Source organism: Pleuronectes platessa, chromosome 13, assembly GCF_947347685.1.
Source record: "Pleuronectes platessa chromosome 13, fPlePla1.1, whole genome shotgun sequence".
Taxonomy (NCBI): Eukaryota; Metazoa; Chordata; class Actinopteri; order Pleuronectiformes; family Pleuronectidae; genus Pleuronectes; species Pleuronectes platessa.
The window spans coordinates 6,413,233-6,438,085 of record NC_070638.1 but is presented as its reverse complement, the minus strand read 5'-3'; the positions used below and the strand labels follow the sequence as shown (position 1 = coordinate 6,438,085).

General features: G+C 42.7%; 3 protein-coding genes across 4 annotated transcripts; 2 read left to right on the top strand and 1 right to left on the bottom strand.

Moving 5' to 3' along the window:
- The first annotated feature begins 2,441 nt into the window (after positions 1-2,441).
- Positions 2,442-6,615, top strand: samd7 (sterile alpha motif domain containing 7). The gene is made up of 8 exons (XM_053437220.1): positions 2,442-2,544; positions 2,764-2,887; positions 3,451-3,575; positions 3,678-3,759; positions 3,955-4,628; positions 4,714-4,829; positions 4,914-5,024; positions 5,860-6,615. The coding sequence occupies exons 1-8, from the start codon at positions 2,442-2,444 to the stop codon at positions 6,094-6,096; spliced, it is 1,572 nt and encodes a 523-aa protein (XP_053293195.1). The 3' UTR covers positions 6,097-6,615.
- Positions 6,616-7,944: 1,329 nt separating this feature from the next.
- Positions 7,945-15,552, top strand: sec62 (SEC62 homolog, preprotein translocation factor). The gene is made up of 8 exons (XM_053437219.1): positions 7,945-8,037; positions 9,963-10,071; positions 10,982-11,087; positions 11,219-11,444; positions 11,682-11,777; positions 11,868-11,928; positions 12,045-12,164; positions 12,641-15,552. Exons 1-8 carry the CDS (start codon positions 7,957-7,959, stop codon positions 13,216-13,218), a joined length of 1,377 nt encoding a protein of 458 aa, XP_053293194.1. The 5' UTR covers positions 7,945-7,956; the 3' UTR covers positions 13,219-15,552.
- Positions 15,553-16,019: 467 nt separating this feature from the next.
- Positions 16,020-24,820, bottom strand: nadkb (NAD kinase b). Of its 2 annotated transcripts, none has more exons than XM_053437216.1 (12): positions 24,558-24,820; positions 23,246-23,527; positions 23,058-23,141; positions 22,251-22,380; positions 21,469-21,577; positions 20,793-20,878; positions 19,999-20,101; positions 19,659-19,837; positions 17,879-17,978; positions 17,588-17,745; positions 17,121-17,203; positions 16,020-17,037 (listed from the first exon to the last, which is right to left on the bottom strand). In XM_053437216.1, exons 2-12 carry the CDS (start codon positions 23,524-23,526, stop codon positions 16,878-16,880), a joined length of 1,473 nt encoding a protein of 490 aa, XP_053293191.1. In that variant the 5' UTR covers position 23,527; positions 24,558-24,820; the 3' UTR covers positions 16,020-16,877. The 2 variants fall into 2 exon arrangements, with proteins under 2 accessions (XP_053293191.1, XP_053293192.1); XM_053437217.1 differs by having other exon boundaries at positions 24,661-24,820.
- Between the last annotated feature and the right edge of the window lie 33 nt (positions 24,821-24,853).

The window sequence follows — 24,853 nt, the reverse complement described above, 5'->3', positions numbered from 1 at the left end:
CAGAATAATATTTCAAACTTTGGTTATATTCTACAAAAAGAAACAAGGACATCACAACTTGAGAAACTGTTTTGAAATATTTGCAATTATGAAAAAAGGCACTTGTACTGAATATTGAGTGTTTAGTATTTACCTTCTGAATTGCTTCTCAAATATTTTCATGCATTTATCTTTTGGGAGACTCAAGGTCTAGCTCTGTGACAGGAGTGTAATGGTAATATATAACCATTATATAATAATAATATCTAACACAGGCCGGGGATTTAACTTCATAGTTCTTATATCTGAATACGAGTTCACTTGATGCACTTGAGTCATGGATCAAACTTATATAAATTTTTTTCCATTTTGATTGTATTATTTTCAAGATTTAATCGTTAAATGTGTGAGCTGTTCGGCCGGACTGGCTTCAGGGCAAAACCAGCCTCATCATCCTGAGATATGCGCAGTTGTTTATAGTCTCCCATATAAAAATGTGAATCATTAATTCCCAGTGGAGAGAATGTAAAGGGGATAATAGATTACATGAGGCCCAGAGGCTCAGAGCTGAGAGCCCACTTGGGAATTAGAGAAACATTGATGTAGGAATATATTTCTCCTCATTTGCTGATGCAAGCTGTTGTGACATTGGCAGAAAAGGAGGTGGAGGCAGGGTGCATGTGTTCGCACCACATAGCTCCACATAAACCGATTGCATCCCCAGATTTATCCTCAAGGTGTTTTTAGGACATCCTGGGAGCTAATGGAGTCTAATAGGCTTAGCACTTAGGGTGTATTGTCCGGGATGCTTACAGGCAAGGTTTGCTGAGGGTAAAACTCTAAACGTGCGGATTACCTCCAACACATCCCTTTAAAGTGCTGTATAGCCAGGACTTAGCTAATAGGATAGTGGGGGTAGCGGGGGCCTGGGAAGGTGGGGTTGGGGGTTGGACGGCCCAGCAGGGCGGGCTGGTCAGCGGGTCAGCAGATGTAGCTAGCAGACTGTTGCAGGACTAACAAGGGGATTACAGCCTTCAGATTAGATGGACTTCGGAGGGAACTTGAGGAACTGTGGATAATGCACGAGGCATTGGGGCAAATCTTATGGCGGCATTCGTCTGGGGGAGGGGAAAGCAGGAATAATGTGACATAAGTACATGTGCACAGATTTAAACACACAAGTGAACATATCAGTGAAATGCACTTACGGTAAGAGTAAGAATATCTATAGGTGTTTAGTTTGCAACGTCTGTGGAAAAGTGTGAATTAAGATTATTTTTTTACCCAGAGACATCTTGCACCCGGGTCTCGGATTAGCAGAGCTGGATTATTATCCTGTCGTTTACAGTATCATATTTTGTAATGGGATTTCTGCCGTGTAGAAGGCTAATTGGAGGTGTCTAAGTCGATTGTGCTTGTGGACACAAGCTGCTGGCTCAGCTAAGAACAATGTGGCCGTGTACAGTGAGTGTGTATGTGTGAATGCAAGCGTACGGGTGGGTGTGTCCTTTTAGTATTACAACACTTACAGGAACCAAATGAAGAGAATGCCAGATTGAGGAAAATCCATCCAGTAGTGGATTGTTTTTGCTGGTCACCAAATCTTTGAGGGTTAGGTTTAGGGTTTGGATTTACAGGTTAAATTTAAATTTTGGATTAGATTTACATTACGGTGAGGGTTAAGGTTGGTTTAAGATTAATACTTAATGCTGGGGATAAGGTAAGAGGTGAGAGTAGGGGTCAAAGGTTGATGAGATGAACTTGACCAGCATTAGTCTGCGTGCATTCATCCCATACCGGCAATATTCTACAGTTTAAAATAAACGTCTTACTTTTAGTATCTATACAATCAATTAATATTTATTAATATAAAAAAACTGGTATTTATATATTATATACTAGATTAGTTTGCAATGCTCCATAGACGAGCCTTTAAAATCCATACGACAAAATTAAAATGCACACAAATACATAATTTTTATGTATATCTATATTTTGTGCAACTTGCTATGTTAATTGTTAATTGTTCATTATTGTTAATTGTTATCGCAGTTCTCTATATATTATATATAAAATATATACACGCGGAAATAAACATAATTCTGTATATTTTGCTTGTGTTTACATTTGTAGAGTGATGACAGTGTCCAGTTTGAATTCACCAGTTCATGAGATATTTTATTGGGATGATAGAATTTTCTAACTAAAATAAATCCAACACTAAGTCCAACGATCAGCATTTATGTTAAATCTAAATAGATAGCTGCTGCCCTCTAGTGGCAGTGACAGAAAATTGAAAAAACATATATCACAGTCCAGGGTGGTTCAAGCGATCGTCTTTTCAATCATTTTTGGATTGTACATAATGACGTCACCAATGTGTGAATGCGTGTTTAATTTTTACCTCTTCTTTAACTTGAATTGCAGCTACCTTCACGTGGAGGTCAAAGGTCGAGTGTGTCATGACCCCACGGGAGCAGCTGAGGAAGATGACAGCGATGGGGGAGCAGGGAGCTTTGGATGAGAAGCACTGGTACCGCCTGGTCAACGGCATGTCAGCTGGAGGTGAGAGACCAAACTGAGGAAACTGAGCCACACCGCAACTGGAAAATGGTTCATCTACAAAAAGATACTTGTTAATTCACATATTGTCCTAACACCATCTAAAGAACCGATTCTGTGTCTGCTATGGACTGACTTCTACAGTTTCCACAGTCAGGAAAGTCTGTCTCTGTGGATATTTTGCCTCGGGTGTGACCTGTGGTGCTTTTTCTTCTCCTGCAGAGCTTAGACAGAGACAGGAGTTAATAATGAGGAACCAGATGGCCATGGCTCCGCAGATTCTCGCCCAGGGGCAGCAGAGGTTACAAGGAGTCCCAGCACAGTTTGAACCTCATTTCATGGAGAGGTATGTGCCTGAGCTTACTCTTAAATTTTAAATGGTAGCTCTATGGAAAGTTGGACGCCTGAGACTTGTCAGTTACAGCTGCAGAAGGGAACCAGACACTGCTTTTTTTTGCAGGGCCAGATTAGAAGCCAGGGGAATTACCCAAGCTCCTCAAACCCCTCAGGGATCCAGAAAGCACCCAGCTTTACTCCTTATTATAGAGTGGACTTGGCTTGTATAATCGCAAATTTGCTAGAAATATGAATTTGTGGCTCGTGTAACAAATCTAACATTAAGGCCAAAGTAGTTTTGGATTAATTATATGTAAATCAAAACATCAGTTAATGTGAATAATCATACTAGTGGGTTTCTGGATATAAAAGAATGAACTTATCATGTTCAGTCGGCCAAACAACACTTTTTCAGACATGCTACACTAGAGGAAAAAAAATCTGATGTCTTTTCTTTTTACGGGGCGCAAAGTTTACTTATAAACAAAACAACTTGTTAAAGATCTCTCTGTAAATTAGTAATCGTTGGACGTCCTGTCAAAAGACTGATTTTAAAAGGTTTTCTTTCCTCAGGGAGTTGGTTCAGCCCAATGAGATGGTCGCCTCTGATGCCCGACAGATGCACATGGGGCCTCACCTGGGTCCACCTATGCCCCCGCATGGCAACCTCATGCCCGGGAGAGGTTTCCCTGGAGCAGGTGAGCACGGACAGGCCACTACACAGTCACGAGGGACTGAATTTCCAGTCTGTATGTGAATGTGATGGAGTATTAAAAGCCGATGTCTGTTTCTTTTCTCAGCCGGTTATGGCTTCATGCCCTCAGAGCCGATGGAAACAGTTGCCCGGCGACAGGAGCTCATTCACAAGCAAAACATCGCCAGGTGGGTGCGCACAATATCATCGTCTCACACACACATTCCACCTACACAACTCTCTGCACCACGTTGTGTTGGACATTTTGTACATTCCCAGACTTTGTTCCCTTCCCTGAGCCTTGGGAAAGTATGATTATGTGTTTTCCACCATTTGTGCTATACACGAACATATCTTAAATATTTGTGTGTGCTTTGGTTCAGAATGGAGATGAACGCCATCCTGCACCAGAAGGAGCTGGAAAACGCCCACCAGAAGGGACTGATAGGAATGGACAATCCCATGGCCTACCCTTCCAACCACATGGCCTTCAGAGGCCGTCAGCGCATGCCAGACGGCCACGATGTCTTCGTCCACCGCCCCACTCTGGACGAGCTTCACTCCAACAGCATCCTCATGTCAGCCAGCCCTTACCCGCCCATCAGCACGCTGCACAGAGAGAGGGGACGAAGGGCAGGCAGACGGCCGACCGCTCACAAGAGTGCAGAAAGCCACATGGCCAACCTGAAGGGCCAGGCTGAGGATAAAAATGTAGAGCAGAGCCCGGGGGCCACATCAGGGGAGGAGAAGGATTCGGAGGCCAAGGGGGACATGGGAGAGGAGTGTGCCGCCAGTAAAACGCACCATCAAGCTAAAATAGAGTCAGAACTTACAGGAATCAGGAAGAACTACAAAGAAGGGGATACAGCCCTGCGCAAGGCCTGTGTGAACACGCAGGACAGCTGCTCTGATGCGGCCAACAGTGGCACCAACGAAAAAGACATTTCAAGCCAGTGTTCAGCTTTCCAGGAGAAGTTCATGTATCCCTCAGCAGGGGGAGCTCTCCCCGGGATGCCTTACATGTTCCCAGTCCCTGGAAATGGCTTCCTCCCACCTGGTGAGTTTGGGGAGTTGATACAAAATTGACAACCTATTAAATTGTGAAATGATCTTTAAGCTATGTTTGTTTTTGTTTCTGCCAGGTCCACGGAATCTATTTCTTAATGGTGATGAGGTGTCGGAGGACATCAGGAAGTGGACGGTGAATGACGTTTACAACTTTATCAACAGTATACCCACGTGTGCAGAATACGCTCAGGTTGGTGCTGGTCTTTAACCTACATGTCTTCATGCGCTCTGTTGTGTCTGTGCTGTGCTAATGTGAGGTGATTGCTCTCTGCAGACGTTCAAGGACCACGTGATCGATGGGGAGACGCTCCCCCTCCTCTCAGAGGAGCATCTACTGGACACGCTGGGGCTGAAGCTGGGGCCGGCTCTCAAGATCCGCTCACAGGTAGAGCACGATTTCTCTCATGACATATTCTCACTTTAAATAACATCCCTGTTTCCTGTTTCCTGTTTCCAACACAAATCACTTATAATCATCAGATAGTGTGTATTACAGTTACACTAACTTACTTAGCTCTATTAAGGTGGTCTTACTCTTGGAAGCACAACTGTCTCTTAAAACTTGTATGAAGTTCACCATCAGCACAGGCTCTTTAATGCACGTTTCACTTCATCATTACACACAAACAACAATAAGTATCATAGTCTCTGCCGTGTTATACAATTGTAATGCTTAATAACTGAATTTAAACAATGTTCTCACCTGAGAGCGACGACAGGAAGTTGAACTCTTTCTCGTGTAGACTTTTCTGGAAAACTCCAGGCATCCTTACTGAAGGGACCCCCTGTCATTGTGCACCACCTATAGGTTAAACTGTGCAACAGTATGTAAACTATGTTAGGATAATCCATCATTCATTTTTGGAGGCATGAATTTGATGAACTTTGCAAAATAACTGATCAGTTAAAAGTAGATTAAAAAGTGGGGTGTCTGTTTCTACATCTATTATGTGTGATGTTGTTTTAGCGATGGGTTTGTTTTATTGACGAGAACCAATAAACATGCACATGTACCACAAGCCTGAAACTACAACAAATAACTTCATCCATCAATATACTCAATGCATTTGATCATTTACACACCTGTGCTTTTCCTACTGTGTCCTCTGGGCTTAGGCCTGTGGGGGACAGGGGACGTCCAGTCAGTCTGACACATAAAAACCTCTTTTAAATCAACACTGTGGGTCTGACATGTGCCGACTATCTCCATTCCTCCGCAGGTGTCCAAGCGTCTGGGCAACATGTTGTACATGATGAACCTGCCGCTGCCCACCGCCCCCCTGCACGCCACCCCGGAGAAGCCCGGGGACCGCTCCTCCGAAATCGGCTCGCCTGTTAATTGCAACAGTGAGGAGATGGTGGCGAGTCCAAGAGACCCTGATGTCCTCAAATCCACAGAGCACCTTCACGAGACAGAAAACAACTCCCCTCCGTGTGCCAGCAGCGAGACGGTGTGACCAGCACTGATGTGGAGTGAGGAGGCGTGTGAACCAGGTCTGCACCTACAGCACGACACAAGCTGATGGACTGCTACTGCCTCTGTGGTGGTTTTGTTTCTATGATGATTACCTGAATTGAAGATGCTTTTTTTTACTGTTTGCTACCAGGGGTTTTCATACACAGCTTCATACTAGGCCCAGGTGTCTGCTAAATATTTTTTATTTTACATATTAATGCATATATATTTCTAAAAACAACAGTGGAGAGGTCTGGACTTTGCTTTATGAGACACTGAGAAGGTTCAATCAGTTATTTTATATTTTTTCTTCTTTCGTTACAGGCCTTAGTCTCCAAACGTCTGATTGTAGTCTCAAACTCTAATTGTCATTTCTCCAGTAGACCAGCAGTAAGACAAAAGAAATCACAAGGGAATGGTTTTATAATCAAAAGAATGATATGTTAAAAAGTTTTGGGTTTTGATATCTTTTGTGATATCGTTTGTGTTTGTTGGATTGTAAATAAAGTGTTTTTCTACATAGGAATCTGCAGTACTATCTTCCTTTCATGGCACCGACAATTTACTTTAAGTGAAGATTTATGTTTTTATATTTACCAAATTACCCTCTTTAAATATATCAACCTTTTTTCAAGTAGAGCCTGATAAACCATCAACTTTAATCAACTATTAAATCATACAAAGAAAATAACCGGAGCAAACATTTCCATTGAGAAAAAGGGGCTAACTTTTTAAATTGCAAGGATTTAAGGTTTGATTGTAACTCATGTCAGTCAAAGAGATGTTTTTACTCATGTTTTTATTATGAGCTGCGAGAGGCTTAGGTGATTAGGCTGTCATAACAAACACAATGGGGCACCTGAGTAAAACTTTATCATCTTGATTTGAATCTTCCCTCTAGTAATCATTTATAAACTATTACGATGAATTTAATTCAATAGCTTATTCAGGGATCGCTGAAAGATTTCATTGCAAGCGAGTGCTTAATGTTATCGTTGTCCATATGACAATTAACTCTTGAAGATGTTCTTGTTTCCCAGAAATTTTAAGGATTGACTCATGTGGGCTTTAAAGGAACGGTCTAATTATATTACTAAATAAAATAACTGAATTTACCTTGACGCATTTGATATGTTGATATTTTATTCCGACAGTAAAGGCAAGGGGTAGTGATGGATAAGGTTTTCTTTAACAAGTTAAGTCTTTCATTCTCACTGTCCACCTTAAAACTATGAACTGAACTGAAATAGGAACTAGTTCAGAATTTAAATGGTGAACTATGAACGTGAACTATTCATGTTTACTTGTATGAACTGAACTTTGAACTAGTTCATGAGAGTAGTGAACTTGCACAACATTGCCCAACACTGCTAAGTTCTGATTCCCGCTAACTTGCCTCTAGAATTACAGAGTCATCTGCCACCTTTTTCTCATTCATTCATAGTCACCACTTCCTCAGTGGGCTCCTGATGGTCATCGTAGATGATGAGACTTTCTTTCCTCTTCTGCAGTTCTTGTTTGCTCTTCTCTTCATTCTCATTTGCCCTGACTTCTGCAAGGTACAGCGGAACATATATCAGCTGTATCCAACTCGTGTGCCATTATGGTCTTTTCCTCAATTTACTGCACTGTTGAGTTTACTTGTTCAGGTGATATACTCTGAATAGGTTAAGCCCTTGATAAACAAACTATGCAAACCCCGTCTAATGCACAACAGGAGTCAAAATGACCTGTATTAATTCCCTTTGCTATTTCATGCATGGCTGTGTTGTTGTTGTTGCTGTTTATTATTATTATTATTATTACTATTATTAACCGTTTTTTACCGTTAGTCTCCAACTCTCGCGATACCATACAGTCTATGCGCGTGCCCCGCGTCGCGCACGTCGGAGGAGCAGTGAGGATCATGGCGGAGCGCAGGAGACACAAGAAGCGGATCCAGGTAACATCTCTCCCTCCTCTGTTGAAATGAGCGCCCGTGTCAGCGGAGGAACCACAGGTAGTGACGTGGCGCAGATAAGCGACCCGTTACCGGAGCGCTGTTACCGGCCACATCCCCGAGAGGAGCCGGTAACAGGCGGCGGAGGGAGCCAACTGATGGCTAAAGGTAGCTAGCATTAGCAGGCTAGCGAAAACAAATAGCATCGTTTTCTGCTCGGAGGAAACATTTCCGGGCTCGTAGCTGTCTCCGCCACCCGCAGCCCCCAACCCGCTGAACCACCCACGGGGATAACATCAGTGTACTTTCCACCCAGCTGTGTGTGGGAATCGAACCTTGTTCACTGTAACTCAAGTGGCTGGAGAGGTTTGCTGGCTAAGCTGCGTCAGCTCAACCGGGACGTGTTTACATAACGCGAGGCGATCTGTGCGGTGTTTTAATCACGTAGTGGACATGTCGTATCACATGTCGAGTGCCACACGCAGCGGATCATCGTCTCCCTGCGCAAAGCAACAGCTACAGGTTCACTCAACTTTTATGTGGAGGTGTCCCTAATAATCTGACACCTCGTTCACATCAGTGACTTCCTTGTGTCCTACCGAACGAAGTCCCTCCTCCTACATGTGTCTCACTAGTTAGGGCAAGAGGACATTAAACATTCGCCTGCTGTGGCTGACGTGTAACAGATAATCGTGTTGTTGAGGTGCAGCTGTATTACACACACACACACACGCACACAGTCCACTTGTATCTCATTCAGGAGCAGAAGACACTTGTCCCTGACTGACATCATCACCCCACATCAGATAGATTGTCCCCTGTCGTGACGCAGGCGCTCTGTACTGTTGACATTTTGTTTTAATCGTCATCGCAGGATCCAATCGTTACAATTGGGTTATGACTTCAGTTGTAGCTACTCACCTCAATAAGAAGCACCTGATAACAAATATGTGTTCCTCCATGAAGATATTAAACTTGACTATTAGTAAAAAGCCTCTAAAAATAAAGTTGTAATGTTGATTTATAAGCATTTGGAGGATTTAGTGCAGGGCTGCTGTGTAAGACATCAGCTTCAGGTATGTGCTCCTCATACACCATCCAACCCAGTGTGGTCCAGTTACATAACAGTACAGGCTGTTATCTCCTTTATGAGTCCAATGCAATGACTGAGGCTTCTCGAAAACACCAGTCTTCATTTAGATGAAGGCCTTCTCAATTCTTCAGACAGTCACCAATGATGATTCATGTTCCATTCATCTTGTGCTTTAACTCAGTGGAGATTTGAGACGGCCTTCATCTGTAGACTTGGTGCGGTGTACTGGCAATCAGCTTTTTACATGCCATGTCTGTGACTTGACTTAACACGTACAGAAACCAGCCCCCCCTCATAGCCAGGTAGATGGTACAGACAGGGGGGGGCTTTCCTTGGAGGAGGCTCATGTAACAGCCGTGTGACTGATACCTGCTTCCTTTAAACAAAGGCCTGTTTGATGGACTGGTCTCCCTCGTGCTGCGGGTCGGCACCAGCTGGAATGGCTGCGGCAGGACTGACTCTCCCTGTGCCGCCGCTCCCGCTCCCCTCGGTGCTGGCATGTGGTTCAGTGCTGCTGGCAGGAGCACACACAGTGCAAACATTGTGAGGAGAGAGGAGGTGGCCACTCTGAAACGATTTGAAACGGATGAGAAAAAAACCTCTACCTCGGTGTCTGCATTTACTTATCCAGACTAGAACATTTGCTTTCATTGGAATCCTCGCTTCTAGACCAATGTGGTTCTTTCTTTGGCGATAAATGAATCTTTTAAAAAGACGTGTTATCGTTTGTTCAGTGCCAGAATCTAGCAGATTGCGTTTTTGCTTCTGTGTGTGTGTGTGTGTGTGTGTGTGTTAAGCTGTGTGTTAAGCTGTGTGTTTTTGTCTGGCCCTGCAGGAGGTGAGCGAGCCCACCAAGGATGAGAAGGCGGTGGCCAAGTATCTTCGCTTCAACTGCCCCACCAAGTCCACGAACATGATGGGTCACCGGGTCAACTACTTCATTGGTCAGTGTTTGGGGGGGGGGAGTGTGAAGTGTGAAGCAGGAGACATCAGTCAGAAGCAGCTTGTTGTCAAACACACAGACTGACGTCTTCACAGATTCACTTGGGTTAGATTTTGTCAGAGTAAAGGAAACCGGTGTTAGCTACTCTTCATCATCACCATCACTTTAGCTGAGGGCTGCTGTGTTTCTACAGCAGGTAGCCATCACTCTCCCTTCTGTCAACTACAGGGATGAGTGGAGCCACTTAAAGCAGTGTTGCCTTCATAATAACACTGAATTAAAGGAAAATGTGAAAATAATGGATTAATGAGAAAGGCGTCTGTCATAGTGATGAATTATCACCTGAAATCTATCCTTCGCCCTTCATGGGTCTTTATAGTGAGTCTCATTTAAGTGTGTAGCTGACAGAAACAGCTCTACAACCCACTGCAGGCTGCTCAGCTCCAGACAGGAGACACACACAGTTGGCGACTCGCTGGTGAACCTTGTGGAGCGTTGAGCAGCTGAAGAGCCGAAGATTTCCCTCAGGAGTCGGTAGAGAAAAAGAAACGGACAAAGAAGAAGTGAAGGCTGGACTGAAATTCATGTGAACACAAACACAACTGGGATAATGTCAGTGTCGCTCTGTCACAGTGGGTTGTGTTAGTAACTACTCACCTCACCAGTTATTATTGTGAGGTTGTGGTTCTTAACACTTCTTTACTGACAGAGAATGACAAGCGATATGTGGTTGCACAATGACTAAGCAATGACTGGTTATATGTTGAAGACATTTTGTTTTATTGTCCAGCCGTACGACTTATGGGCCCCGTTGAAATAAACAGTTTACAGGATAATGGGCACGTGACACTTTCAGGGAAAGTCCAACTGTATGTTTTATCTCTGGATGTTTTTCATGTCCTCACGTTCAGCCTCCAAGGCAGTGGACTGTCTGCTGGACTCCAAATGGGCCAAAGCAAAGAAGGGAGAGGACGCACTGTTCACCACCAGAGAGTCTGTGGTGGAGTACTGCAACAGGTCGGCTGTGACACACACACACACACACACACCAACACGCTGCTGAGTTCAACAGACAATTATTGATCATAATCCCATAATCACATTAATGTTTGTTGCCCTTAACAATGCGTTGTCCTCTTCCTCTGTAGACTCCTGAAGAAGCAATTCTTCCACCGAGCCCTCAAGGTGATGAAGAAAAAACCTGAGAAAGAGTTGAAGAAGGAGAAGGAGAAGGAGAAAGAGAAGGAGAAAGAGAAGGAGAAAGAGAAAGACAGGGCCAAGGGCGACAGCAGCAAAGAGGAGGAGAAAAAAGGGAAGAAGGAGAAAGAGAAGAAGAAAGAGCCTGAAGCTGTTGAAACCAAGAAAGACAAGAGCGTACGTTACCCAGCACTTACTTCCTCTGGTAGAAGATAAACCTGTCTAAACAAACTGATTTAAATATTAAATTTGATAAAAACTCCGCTTCAGGCAAACATTGCATAAGTGGAAAATTATCAAGATATCTGTATGTTTTTTTTTTTGATCAACATATAACAATTTAAAATGCTGCTTCTCATTTAAAACTGTTCTGTGAGCATTAAGTGAAGCCACAACGTGCATTTGAATCGACAGGATGACAGTCCTGGAAGCCCCAAGAAGAAAAAAGAAGCGAAGAAGAAGTTTAAACTGGAGCCGCATGATGATCAGCTGTTTCTGGATGGAAATGAGGTATTTATGAGTGGGCCCAGAGAATGTGTCACAGACGAGTTTGTAGTTCTCGAAAAGCAACAAGAACACACAACATGTCTATTTGTTTAGGTTTTCGTGTGGATTTATGATCCCGTCCATTTCAAGACGTTCGCCATGGGACTGATTCTCGGTGAGTCGCAGTTGTGAATCATCCACGTTCTTCTGAGAGAGAAGTGACTGGAGGCTCGTCTGTGACCGACTGCAGCTGTGTGTAAAGTCGCACTGTCTGTGTGTTGTGTGTTTCAGTTATTGCAGTGATCGCGGCCACGCTGTTCCCTCTGTGGCCAGCAGAGATGCGGGTAGGAGTTTACTATCTCAGTGTTGCAGCAGGCTGCTTCGTGGCCAGTATTCTGCTTCTAGCTGTTGGTGAGTACCAAGTTGTTGTTTTTTTTGCTCAAGTATTGTTGAAAATCTGCTGCAATTAAATTAAAAACCAAAACAACAAAATGGATCATTACTAAAACTAAACAGTCTAGGAAAAAGTAGCCCCTCCAGTACAACAATAACCAAACTTTAATGCATAAATGAAAGTTTTCACACCTGTACACTTAGTTTTGTGTTATCGATTGCAATATGTTGTTGTGAAGCCTTTCCTGTTCAGCACCATTTAAACAGAAGAGCATTTCAAAGGGCTTTATCTAAGAAAACAGGATTTATACAAGGTATCACAATGAAGTCCAAGAAACACAACAAAAAGGAAAATAATAGAAAAAAATTTACAAACAAACAAATAAAAAAAAACAAGTAGACCAAACTAAGATGGAGATACAACGTACAATAGAGATTTCTGTTCATATCTTTCGATTGCTCTTAATCTCACTGGTTGTTTCTTCTCCCGTCAGCCCGCTGTATCCTCTTCCTGCTCATTTGGGTGGTGACCGGCGGGCGCCACCACTTCTGGTTCCTCCCCAACCTCACGGCCGACGTCGGCTTCATCGACTCGTTCAGGCCGCTCTACACCCACGAGTACAAAGGACCGCGAGCCGCCAAGAAGGCCTCGGACAAGACCGACGAGAAGGACGAGGACGCCTCCACCAAGGCGCAGAAGTCCGACAGCGACGAGAAGTCCGACAGCGAGAAAAAGGACTGCGACGACGAAGAGGAGGAGGAAGAGGAGGAGAGCAAAGAGACGGGGCAGGAGGAGAGTCAAGAGGCAGAGGGGGAGGGAACGGGGGTGGAGGAGCGCCACTCGGACACGGACAGCGACCGGCGGGAGGACGAAGGCTCGCAGCACAGCAACGGAAACGACTTTGAGATGATCACCAGAGAAGAGCTGGAGCAGCACACGGAGGAAGAAGAAGAAGAAGAAGAAGAAGAGGAGGAGGAGGAGAAAGAGAAGGAGGAGGAAAAAGAGGAGGAGACGCAACAAACGAAAGAAGATGATGGGAGTGAGACTAAAACCCAGACTGCTGAAACATAAACTTCTTACAATCCTGTCACTCTACTCTTCTCTGCTCCCCCCCCCTCTCTCCCTCCCTCCTGTGATCAAGGTCCAGTGTCTCTGAGGCCACAGAGCCTCCGCCTCCTCTCGTCAGGATCTTCCACTAAACTAAACCGGGATGGACACAACACTCAAAAGTTAACCGCTGCAACAATGGGGGGGGAAACATATATCCAATAAAAGAAGAAGAAGCCTTACGATGGATCCTCCCACTCAAATGTTATTTATGTTCAAATTTAAACTGCCACCGGACGATAGCCTGAGGAAGTTGTCCACGAAAAAAAAAAAAAAAAAATCAGACCAACAACTCATTCTCCTCTTTTCATTAACGTGTTTTTTTCTCTCTGTCATTTCAACTTTCAAATATTGTATTTATGTCCCGTCTTTTGCGTCATTAAATCTTCTTTTTTGTTTGTGAGGTCAAATCCACCTCCGAGAGCGACCGTGTTAAACTGACCAGAGAGAAACGATGTGTTAGTTATTCACCTGGTTATTGTTTTCATCGTCTCCAGGTCGTTGGTACAAACACGGTCGTCGTGGAGTTCGCCATGAGGCCCCTTTTCCCTCTTGTTTTCTCTGTTTTCAAACCATTGCACGTCTGAAAGCTTTCTCGGGCAGCACTTAAAGCAAAAGTGACCAGCACGTCTGCTTGGCATTGAGGTCGGATGGACCAAATCCTGTAGTTTGTTAAGAAAAATAAAAAAGTTTAAAAAAGCGACCACCTTGTGGCTGGATGGAGTATTTACAGACCAGAGGGAGTTCGGCTCTTCGAGGTACTTGCCCTTGTCAGAATTTTTTTTTTTTTTTTTATTTCAAATGAATGGCTGATAATCCCAGTACAATCCTCTCACAGTCTGACATACGTTTACTTCATGTTAAATACTGTGCGACTGGGACTCAGCTGGCGCACTTGATTTTCTCTTTTTAAAAGACCGCAGCGTTTGTTGTACGACTGCAGCTAGAGGATGAAACAGCGATTTACTGAACCAGAGAAGAAGTAAAGCAAACTAGTGCCAAACACAACTCATCGTGATGTTTCTGCCTGTGAGAGCGAGGGGGGGGGGGGGGGGGGGGGCGGCAGTGTGTTCTTAATTTGTTCATTTTGTAACCGCAGTGTCAAACTCAACTCAAACCTTTGAACATCTCCGAAAAGGAAGCACAGCACAAGGTTGTTAGTGTGGTAGCTAAACAAAGATTATTGGTCTCAATGAAACCGCTTGTGTTCGCATTAGATTCGCATTCAAGATGTTGTGTGAAAAGAATCGTGGGCGTTCCTGGTGAATCCAGCTCCGCCGACCGGTACCGGAGCTCCACACATTACCTAGTACCTGGGGGCCGTGGTCCAAGCTGTTCCTTCACGTTCATCTTATGGCTAGAAAATGTCTTAGATCGGCTCTCTTTAGTCATAGCGAGGATTATATTAAAGTATAAGAAATAGAAATGTATCATTTATATATGGATTCTATTGATATATCAAATATATACATACTGTATAAGAAACAGCTCTTTTTTTTCCTCCTTTTCTTTTGTACTGGGAATAATAATTATACCTCCTAAATGTTTTTAATGCTAATTTGTGTTTTTATATGTTCATCATCTGGGATTAGAAGAGTTTGGGGAGTTCAAAATCTGTTTTTCTTTTTTTTTACACTTGCCACTGTAGCGTTGAATGTGTGATACGGTTGGTTTGTCGTGCGCTGCCACAGCTGTATTCCTCTCACTAACAATGGTCAGTCATTAACCCGGGGTTATAAAACCAGTGGCTTGTGTAACGCTGAGAGCGACCGGCCATTTTCCACATAATCCAATGTGGCAAAACCAATACTTATGTATTGCCAACACTTTCTATATGGTCGTCCTTTCCTGAATCGAACTCCCCTCGACCGTATTTAGTCGTTTTATCTTCTGCTCCTGTTTGTTTGTTATTTTCTTTTCTTCCTCTCGTGTCCTCTGAGTTGCCAGTTGCTCAATATCAGCAAAACCGTTTCACAAAAGAGAGAAAATAACTGCTTCTCCTAATTGTTCTCGACTGCTGCACAGTATCGGTCTGTTCTATGTTGTAGTATTATTATTATTACTCTCTATGCTGCTGCTTCTCATCCCACTTGTCTGGGGGAAATAAAAGTGAAAATGTAAAACATCCATGTTTTATCTCTCGGTCAAAACAGCGTGTCTTTTGATCACCTAGTTGTCCCCTTTTGGATCAGTGTCATTCTGAAGACTGTCTCATGCAATATTGGAGTATAATTTAACAAAAATGGATGTCTGGAAATATATCTGTATCTTATTATTGCAATAAAAATATAGAAAGCACTTGAGTACTGATTTGTTTTCCTCTGGAATATTTGGGCATTGTTTTTACACAATTACAGCCAAAAACATTTGATTAATTGGTTGAAAAATATTAATTAACATCAATTTTCAAGTCAGTTATACTTGTATCTCTTTGTGTTCTATCCTCAATCGTTTGAGTAATTTCTCCAAAAAATTTGACTTGATGCCCTTTTCCGTTTGGATCATAAAGTGAATTTCTCTGTATATTTCACTGATTGGATAAAACAATACTTTTGAGAATGTCACATTCAGCTCAGCAAAATATTTTGACAGTATTTGATAAAAAAAAATAATCAAAGATTAATGAAATAATATAAACAAACTATAATAGTTATAACCAGTTACTTGCATCCCTAAAAGCATCAATGACTTCCATTAGCAGCACTAATACATGAAAACTTCAGTTTAGCTAAGTTCACACAAAGATCAGATTTTACAACAAGGTAGAAAGTTTGAACTCTTTATTTTCTCCTGTTTGCTGCAAGGGAACTCGATGTGACTTTACGATTGACGTCAGTTTAACGATCATGAAAACAACAGCTCTGGTAAGATTCTCCAGCTCATTCCATTTGTTTGACTCAGCTGCAGGCCATCGAATTTAAACTGGGGCACAAAAGTTTGGAAAACAACAGAGAGAAGATTCTGAAGGACTTTAGAATATGATTATAAAGGTTTAGGCTCAGTGTCTGAAATGAACTTATAGTTACATTTACAATCTACCATTTGGAAATCAGATAAATATCATGTAAATATGACGTTGAATAAATTAACTCTAGCATCTTGTATGTACAAATTTACAATTATCTCATCATCAAAACCGGTATCTCCTTTTCAGGGTATTTTCTACATTTGACCTCAAAGTCACGACAGTCACATCTACAGCTCACACACTGATCATCACAGAGGATTCTACCAATTGACAAAGATCTTCAGTTGATCCCCATCTTTCAAATCAAAGGATAATGTAATAGTTTAAGTAACAATAGACTTTATTCATTTCTAAGTGGGAGACACGCTGCCTCCCTGTGACCTACAGATAAAACTGCAGTTTATTTACTGGAATGTAATGAGATGATGACTCAGTGTGTTAAATACTGTATACACAGTATGCTCGTTGTACATGCTATTCTTAGGACTAATGTAACGCTGCTGTGCCTGTACACACGCCCTCTCGCTGTCACAGTCTGACGCTTGTTGTCAGGAGACCTCGTGGTCGTCGCAGATCCCCCCAGTCTCACTCACTCAGCTGCTGCAGAGCGTCGGCTGAATGGCTCTAACTCAGGCCAGTAAACGCACCGGCTGGTTCAGTTTTCAGTGTCCGATGAGTCCGAGATGTCCGCCAGCCGCGCCTGCCTCTTGCGCACGTTCCAGTGCAAACACTGAGCCAGGCTTTCGAACCAGTCGTACACCAGGTCGTGACAGCAGATGGACGGCACTGGGTAGCAAGACGTTGTGATCTTGATGCTGATGGGAGAGAAACTGAAAGTTGATGAATGATGAAAGTTAATAAATACTCCGACAGACGCTAACAGTGAATTAAACCTTACCAATCTCCATGTTGGATCTCCTGTCTCTTCCTGCCGTCGAACGACACCCAGGCCGTGTTCCTAGCGTCTGGAGACAAGGTGATCTGTTTCAGGAGAGAAGAGGCCAGACGCTAAGCTTCATGGACACTAGCAGCTCTGTGAGGCTCTACTCTCACTTTCCACAGTCAATGTGTCTGCAGCATCGCCGAGGGCAGCGTGAAATCATAATGTCCTGTCTACCATGTACTGCAGAGTCTAGACATGGAAATGGATTCGCTGTAGTACAGTCATTTACGGGTGAACTGGAAAAACGTCCTCAGCTCAGGAAGCAGCCTTGAAAGCTGCTGTACCTCAGAAGAATGAACACATATGGTAGTGTAGGTTTTGTCGTCACGTATTAATCGATGGATACACTATGACCTTGATGACAAAGAGCAATTAAACCTGTGTAGGAAGTTGTTGATGTTATTGTTACAGTGAGATAATACCATGAGCTCCACCCCAGCAGGAACCACGATGGGCCTGAAGGAGAGCGAGTGTGGGCAGATGGGCGTGACCATGATGGCGGGTACGTTAGGGTGGATCATTGAGGCGCCTGCTGCAGCGGCATATGCTGTGCTGCCTGTCGGTGTGGACACGATGACACCTGCAGGACAGAGACGGGGAGGCACTTCAAATATTGAATTATTTGCATTCTGAAAAACAACAACACCTTTATATTCACTTCATTTGTTCAGACAAAAAGAAGACAAATTAAAAGAGTGTCTGTCAGCTCTCACCGTCGCCCTGCACTGAGGTGATGAGTCGTCCGTTGAGGTACAAGTCCACATTGGACAAGTAAGAGGAAGGACCTCGATCCACCACCACCTCATTCAACACCTGTACAATGCAAAGCACCATGAACACTTAAATAAAAGTAATATATCACCGTGTTGATTAGTTTTCTCCAAAATCTGGTTGAGGAATATTTAAGCTTTGTACAAGCAAAATTAATCATGTTACCACAGTGCCATCTACTGGCAAATACCATTCATGTTTTGATGTGTGCATACACAGTATATGTTCTATGAATGTAAATAAGACTCCTAGATACAATAAAATGGACATGAAAAATGAATCAATGGCTTTTGTTCCATTTTTTTTAGCAAAAATGACAAAGACTGGATGAAATGTGACGAAGAACTACAAGAAAACATGGTGAGAAGTCGTGTCTTGTAGAAATGATTTAAACTAATCCGTAGAAGCCCAAGAAAACAAGTTCTAAAAAACTAAAGCTTTCATTCAATGTGAAGTGTAAATAACCACATGGTGGCCCAGTCGAAAGTTTGACCTCGGTCCAGGGTCCGAATTTACACCCAAATGTCACAAAAACCTCCAAAATACTTCTTAAAACATTCAGCTGATAAACAAACTGTTGTGGGACGAGGATTTAGATCAAATGACTGTTTTTAGTGCGTTTTAAGGAATAACTCATCCTAACCAAAACACTGAATAATAAGATTCTGATGCATAGCTCAGTATTCTCTGGAGCACAAAGACCAGACTACAAAATGGAAGTCCCTTTTTATACACAGGAAACATTTGAGTAAATGTAATTAAAGCAATTCAATAAAAAATAATAAATCATGCAGCAGCAGATGCAGAGTTACAGGTCAGTACATTCCCATAAAAGACGAGGAAACTAGGAGCAGAGAAGAATGCTGGTGTGCAGACAGGCAGCGAACACATCATGTTTCAAACTTAGTCAGTCACACAGAACACACTGCGGGGCTGAGCAGCGATGTCTGGCAGATGTACTGACGTCAGTGAAGCACAACACAAACCTCCTGCTGGACACAGCAGACGTGATGTAATGTGAGGTCAAACTCTGGTTCAGAGACCAGAACAATCCATCACTGTCACTTTCATCGACGAGACAGAAAAACACCACGGGGAAGGAGAGGTACACGGAAAATTGTGTCTGTGTGTGTGTGTGCAGCAATGGGGAATGTTGTTTAGTCACAGTGTGGCAGACAGAAAGCGTCAGAGCTCATTAAATATTGACTGCAGTGTTGACGCCACGGTGTCCATGGCAACTGGCTCAACAGAACTTCACAACATCCGACTTTCTCTCCCATATCTCATCTATTATGACTGTTGCTCTGGCAACCCAGCTGATGCTCACTCGCTGGGCTGCTCACATGTACGCACAAACCCGAGAGGACAATAAAGTGAGACGTGGGGAGACAAACACACACGTATACAGCCCCCATTATAATGCACTGAAGCATCATTTGAAGGGTGTAATGATCAGGAATTAATAAAGGGAATAAAATTCAGTCATAACAGCACCAGCCCTTTCAGACCAAATATCATTAAGAACTATGGAACCTAAGCAACTAAGCCGATGTATTCTGCCACTAGATGTCACTATCTCAGACCAAACCTTTTTGGGGCTGCGTTCAAACACTTGAAATACACACCCAGCCAGGCCTGGTTCATGTAATTGAACAGATTAGCAGCTCGTCGACTCGCTGATCTCCTAAATAAACATGTTCCCATCACCACCTTGGTGCTCACCTGTAGCTGCAGGGTGACCTTGCCAGCCTCGCTGTTGGTGTGTCCGTGAGGAAGGAGTCCGTTGTGCTCCTGCTGCTGCTCGGGGGGCTCTCGGTCGTGCGGCTGCTGGCCTGTTCTCTGAAGCATGTCCTTCACCACCTTGACCTTCAGACGACTGCGCAGAGTGATGGCTGCGTTGCCTAAAACCAAACAAATACTCATATTTTAGATTTTATTAACCATGTACAAGTTTATACAATAGTAAAGATTATCCAGTTCTACGAATTACTGCAACTAACTTGTATGCATTGGTGTGTCACTATAGTTAACAGTTAAATTTGCATATAAAGATGCATTCTACCTTCAAATACTTTGGCCACTTCAGTTTTGTATGACTCAAACTTGAAGGGTGTCAGGAAACCCAGAGAACCGAGGTGGAACGCCATGACTGGAGGAACGCTGCCCTACAGAGGGGAAAAGAAACACAGTGTCACGGTTTCTGCTGGATTCCTCCTCTTCTTCCTCTTCTTCAGTTGCAAAATAAGTTTCTGCAAATGCATTCAAAAGGAAAAACTGAAATATCACATTGACATAAGTATTTAAAATCTTTGCTATGACAGTTAAAATGAAGCGCATGTGGTGGTGTACTCTATAGTACATGACAATCTGGAATATTCTAGTGTTTATATCCTGTAGAAATAAATTCACAAGAGAGCTTAATATAAACAACTATACAATTTACTTAATATTCGGAAAACCAATTTTTTTTTTTTTAAATCAGCAAAAGTTCAACAGTCTGACAACTTTGACTAAGTTGACAATATAAATACATTCTAATTAGTATTTAATCAGAATTCTCTGACTTGAAATATCCTTTCACTGCTCACACCTCCACCTGATTGACGAGAGCAGGATTCATGTGAAGGTAAGAACAAAAGCAGGAAATGCAATTTACAAATGAGAGATTACAGATTAACAGAGAAGGTAAAAAAGGCCCATCATTTAAAAAATTAGTTTTCTTTCATCAGGTAAAAGGACTAAATACTGAGACATAATTAAACTTTCCTTTTAAATACAAATTATCTAGTATAAAATGATTTGGAGTAATCAAAGATTAGCTTGGACACAAGGATCAACCAATATTAATGTGATTACCTGAAAGAGAGAGGAGGCATAAAGCAGAGTCCCATCTCCGCCCAAACAGATGATCAGGTCAATGCAGTCAGAGATGTCATCATAACCTGCAGATGGAGAGAATCAGCTGTTACAACAATACAAAAAACTATGCATATCTTAATTCAAACGTGTTACAACAAAATATTCCCTTTTCACAAAATGTCCAAAAGGTCCTTCATGGGAGCAGCTGATGAACTTTGAAACTTTTACATGTGTGGCCAGTGATTCCTCCAAAAAGAGTAAATATACCAGAAGAAGGAATTGTTACTGAAGACACTTTCTCACTCTCCTTAGCAGCATCGATCTCTTTCATCCTCAAAGCTATGACACAGCTACCGATACAAATTAAGACAATAAAAGGTCATTGTATTTATACTTCATATTGTCAACATGTGATGACATTTTTGACCGAGTCCTGGCAACACTCGATTTTTTTTTATTAAGATTATGCTTGCAAAACTATAATAGTTCAGTTGTTGTTTGCTAACTTATGTTCACGTAACAATATAGATTGGTGATATAACACTGTTGTGTTTCCCAAGTGGCCAAAAAATTTATTTAAGTATAATTGTGTCCATCACTTTGACTTTGAGAGGATATTTCCCATCATAGTATCATGACTGTGAGGTCATGAGACACACAGGAGGAGTCTCACCCTCCCTGAAGGTGCAGAGCTGATTTCGTATGGAGCCGAAGGCCTCGTCCTTTGACAGCGTAGCATCATCTGCGACCCTGCGCTCCACGTAGACCATCATCTGCTTCTCCTGATAAACAAAGACATGCTTTAGTGACAACAGCCAAAACACACGCAGACTTCTCTCAAAATGGCACTTTCCAAAATAAAGCTGAGCGTATGCCAAGCATCTAGTTTAATATGACCGTGTTTATATGGAAATCAAATGTGCGTTCACTGGCCAACTTTGACATTTGGTTCTTTGAAAAACGTGTTACGATGTGTAAGCCACTAGTTGGTAACTGTCACAATCTTGTCTGGACCACTTCCTGTTTTTTACCAAAAAGTGTACAGAGAAAACATTGTTCTAGGTCACTGAAGAAGATTCATGTGGAAAGATGCACTTAAAAAGGTTGAACTGTTCACATAGTGTCAACGAACACTCTTTCCCTTGATAAACGAAACATACATTTCAGCCTGGTCTTGCTCTCATTTTGACTGATAATAAAATACTGTGCTAAAATTAACCACAGTAGACTAATACATGGAAATGACGTAATACAACTGCTGTAAAAACCGTATATATACATCATTTATTTTTTTATATACATAAAGTAACATGCTTATATTCAAAATAATGCTTGAGAGACAGAATGCAGATTTCCCCCTCAATATCTCAAACTTGAATTATGCATCATGAACACACTTGGTGAAATGCTATGACATCTGAATATGTTAACCATGCTTTCGATTAAACACTGTACCTCCACTAGAAATCGGCAAAGTTCTTTGAAAGGCTCGACCAAGCTCTCATCTCTAATTTTCCTGATGACAAGTACGTTGACGGGAGGTTTATTCCAGGTGAGCCGCTGGCTGGCCGGGTCCTGGATGTGCCTGGAAGGAGAAAACGAAACACACAAAGACATAGACACAAAAACAAGTGAGTGAACAAATACAAACAAACAAAGGGAAGCTACACGGACCATCGCTGTCTGAAAAGGTCACGTTGTATACACAGAAATGCAGATACTGAGTAGGTCAAAAAGTTAGAATGGACAATATAGTGTTGCATAATCACAATGTCTTGAAAGAGTTAAAAGTCTTAAAAACTCTCAAAAAAACCTCATGTCACCATAATACCATGTCTTTTCAAACTTACTACAGGGTTCCTACAGCAGTAATCATTAATTAACTGCTATGAGACTTTGATATACAATCTGTATTAGAGACATCTAAGTCCAAACTTCATTAAAAAAGAAATTAGCTACTTTACCACTTGTTTCTCTCCTCTTTTGCATTGCGGATGACAGGCATGTTGCCGATAGTTTAGCCTGAGAGTGTTTTCAGATCAAGTTCACGGAACAACTCTGCGATCAGCTGACAGTAAGCATCCGTGGTCTGTTCAGTGAATCATCCCACTGCATGTAACCTCCAATCACAGCATTCCTGCTTTATCTTATCTCACACAGTTACATAAGGTTTTCTGTGTCAATGTCCCCAACAAACAGAGTCTACTCTCATCAGAGTTGTTACCACACAAAGTTTGACTCATTAAGCACCCTCATGCTTACATGACTGAAGTTGGATTGGGAAGAATACAGGCTTTGGGTCCGAAGTGAGTGGCTGGACACGGTCCATGTAGAAAGTGCGCTCTCCTGTGAGGAGAGAAAAGAAGAATCAAGACCCCATCCCCTCATGTCCTGGGCAGCAGACCTGTTCCAGTGGCATGGCAGACCAGCTGGCAACCTGCAGTGCAAACCTCTTAGGTGAACTTTCCGCTGTGTCGCTCGTTGACCCGGAGGGCTCCAAGTGCTCGTGTTGGCCTGGTAACCTCCGCCGCTCGGTCTCCCAGAGCAGCTGTTCATGACCTTCCCCCCGCCGCTGCGGCCTCTTCCCTTCCCGCCGTCTCCTTGGTGACTTGGACTGGTGCTCCATGTGCTTGGAGGGCCTGGCTGACTCGGACAGCTGACCAGAGGGGCCTGAGGGTCTGTCTGGCGCTACCAGGGGCCCCAAGGAGGAGCTGCTCTCTGAGTTCTCCATTCTGCAAGGAGGCAATGCAGAAACATCTATGAGAGCCTATAATCCATCTATTAATAACTGTATATACTTAGTGCAGACAAAATCTGTAGTACAGTAGTTGTTTAAGAGGAAGGAATATAAGAATAATGAGGACTATATATATATATATATATATCCTATCTATTACAATCAAATCATTTATGAAGCTATACTGTCTGACAGTACAGTGAGGGAATAAAGTAAAATTTGTCACAGTAGATAATTCCCACAGTCATCTAACTACTGGAAGTCATCTAACTACTGGTTCTGAATGGGGCTTTTGTCCAGTTGGATTAAATAGAGTAAATTATTAACCGAGGTATACATATTGGATTTATTAGTTTGCTTGAGTCAGTTTCATTTTTTACACAGCTAACAGATCATATAGATGTAATGATAGAGCAGTTTACGAGACAGTATTAATTAAATAGTTCAGCAACTAATGAGACCAACGTGCCCATGTCAGAATCTTTACACATAATAAAATGTAATAGACGATTCAAATGATAACTGATTGGCAAAAAGATAAAAACAGTGGCGATAAACTTACTGTCAATCAACCAATCTTTACAGCTGATAAAGGTTTATTGTGATCTAAAGTAATTCGATCACATCTAGACGTGTGGTCTACAGTTAGTTATGAGTTTATTAGAGAGATATTAAATAAAACATTCCTCAATAAATCCTCCTTTGGGAGGTTTATTATGGTTTTGGGGGTTTCAGATGTGCTGGTTTAAGGTAATTTTAGTTGCTGTAGTTTGCAGTTCTCTATAACAGCATCAACACCAGCTGGACATGACGGTCGTAAACCAGTTTGGCTAAATAAACAAGATACAAAAGGTATCACATTCACAGCAGTTGACCGGAAGTCCAAGAAGTTCAGGTCAAATCCACTGGTTCTTCCTTGTACAGCTGAGCAGAGACATTAGAGGTGAGAACAGGCTTTGTACTGCTCACTACTCGCTGACAGGAAGCAGCTTAATAAACAGAATGAGAGTCAGAGGTGAGTTTACCTCTCTCAGTTCAGTTGTTGACAGCTAACGCCACCTAGCATTAGCTACACAGCTAAGCGGCTAATGAATGCACCGGAGGTAACCGGAGGAAAAGAGGCCTTACTGGGTCACAGGGATGCGGACATGCTCACGTCGACACTGGAACGAGTCAACCGCGAATTGAGAGACGGACGCCGCCGTGAAAGTCTAAAACAAGGAGCTGTTACCGAAGCGAACGGGACGGCGAGAGGGTTCAGGGGCGGCACGGTGACCGGAAGCCTGCGCCGGACCGGTGCTTAGCTAATGACACAGCGCCG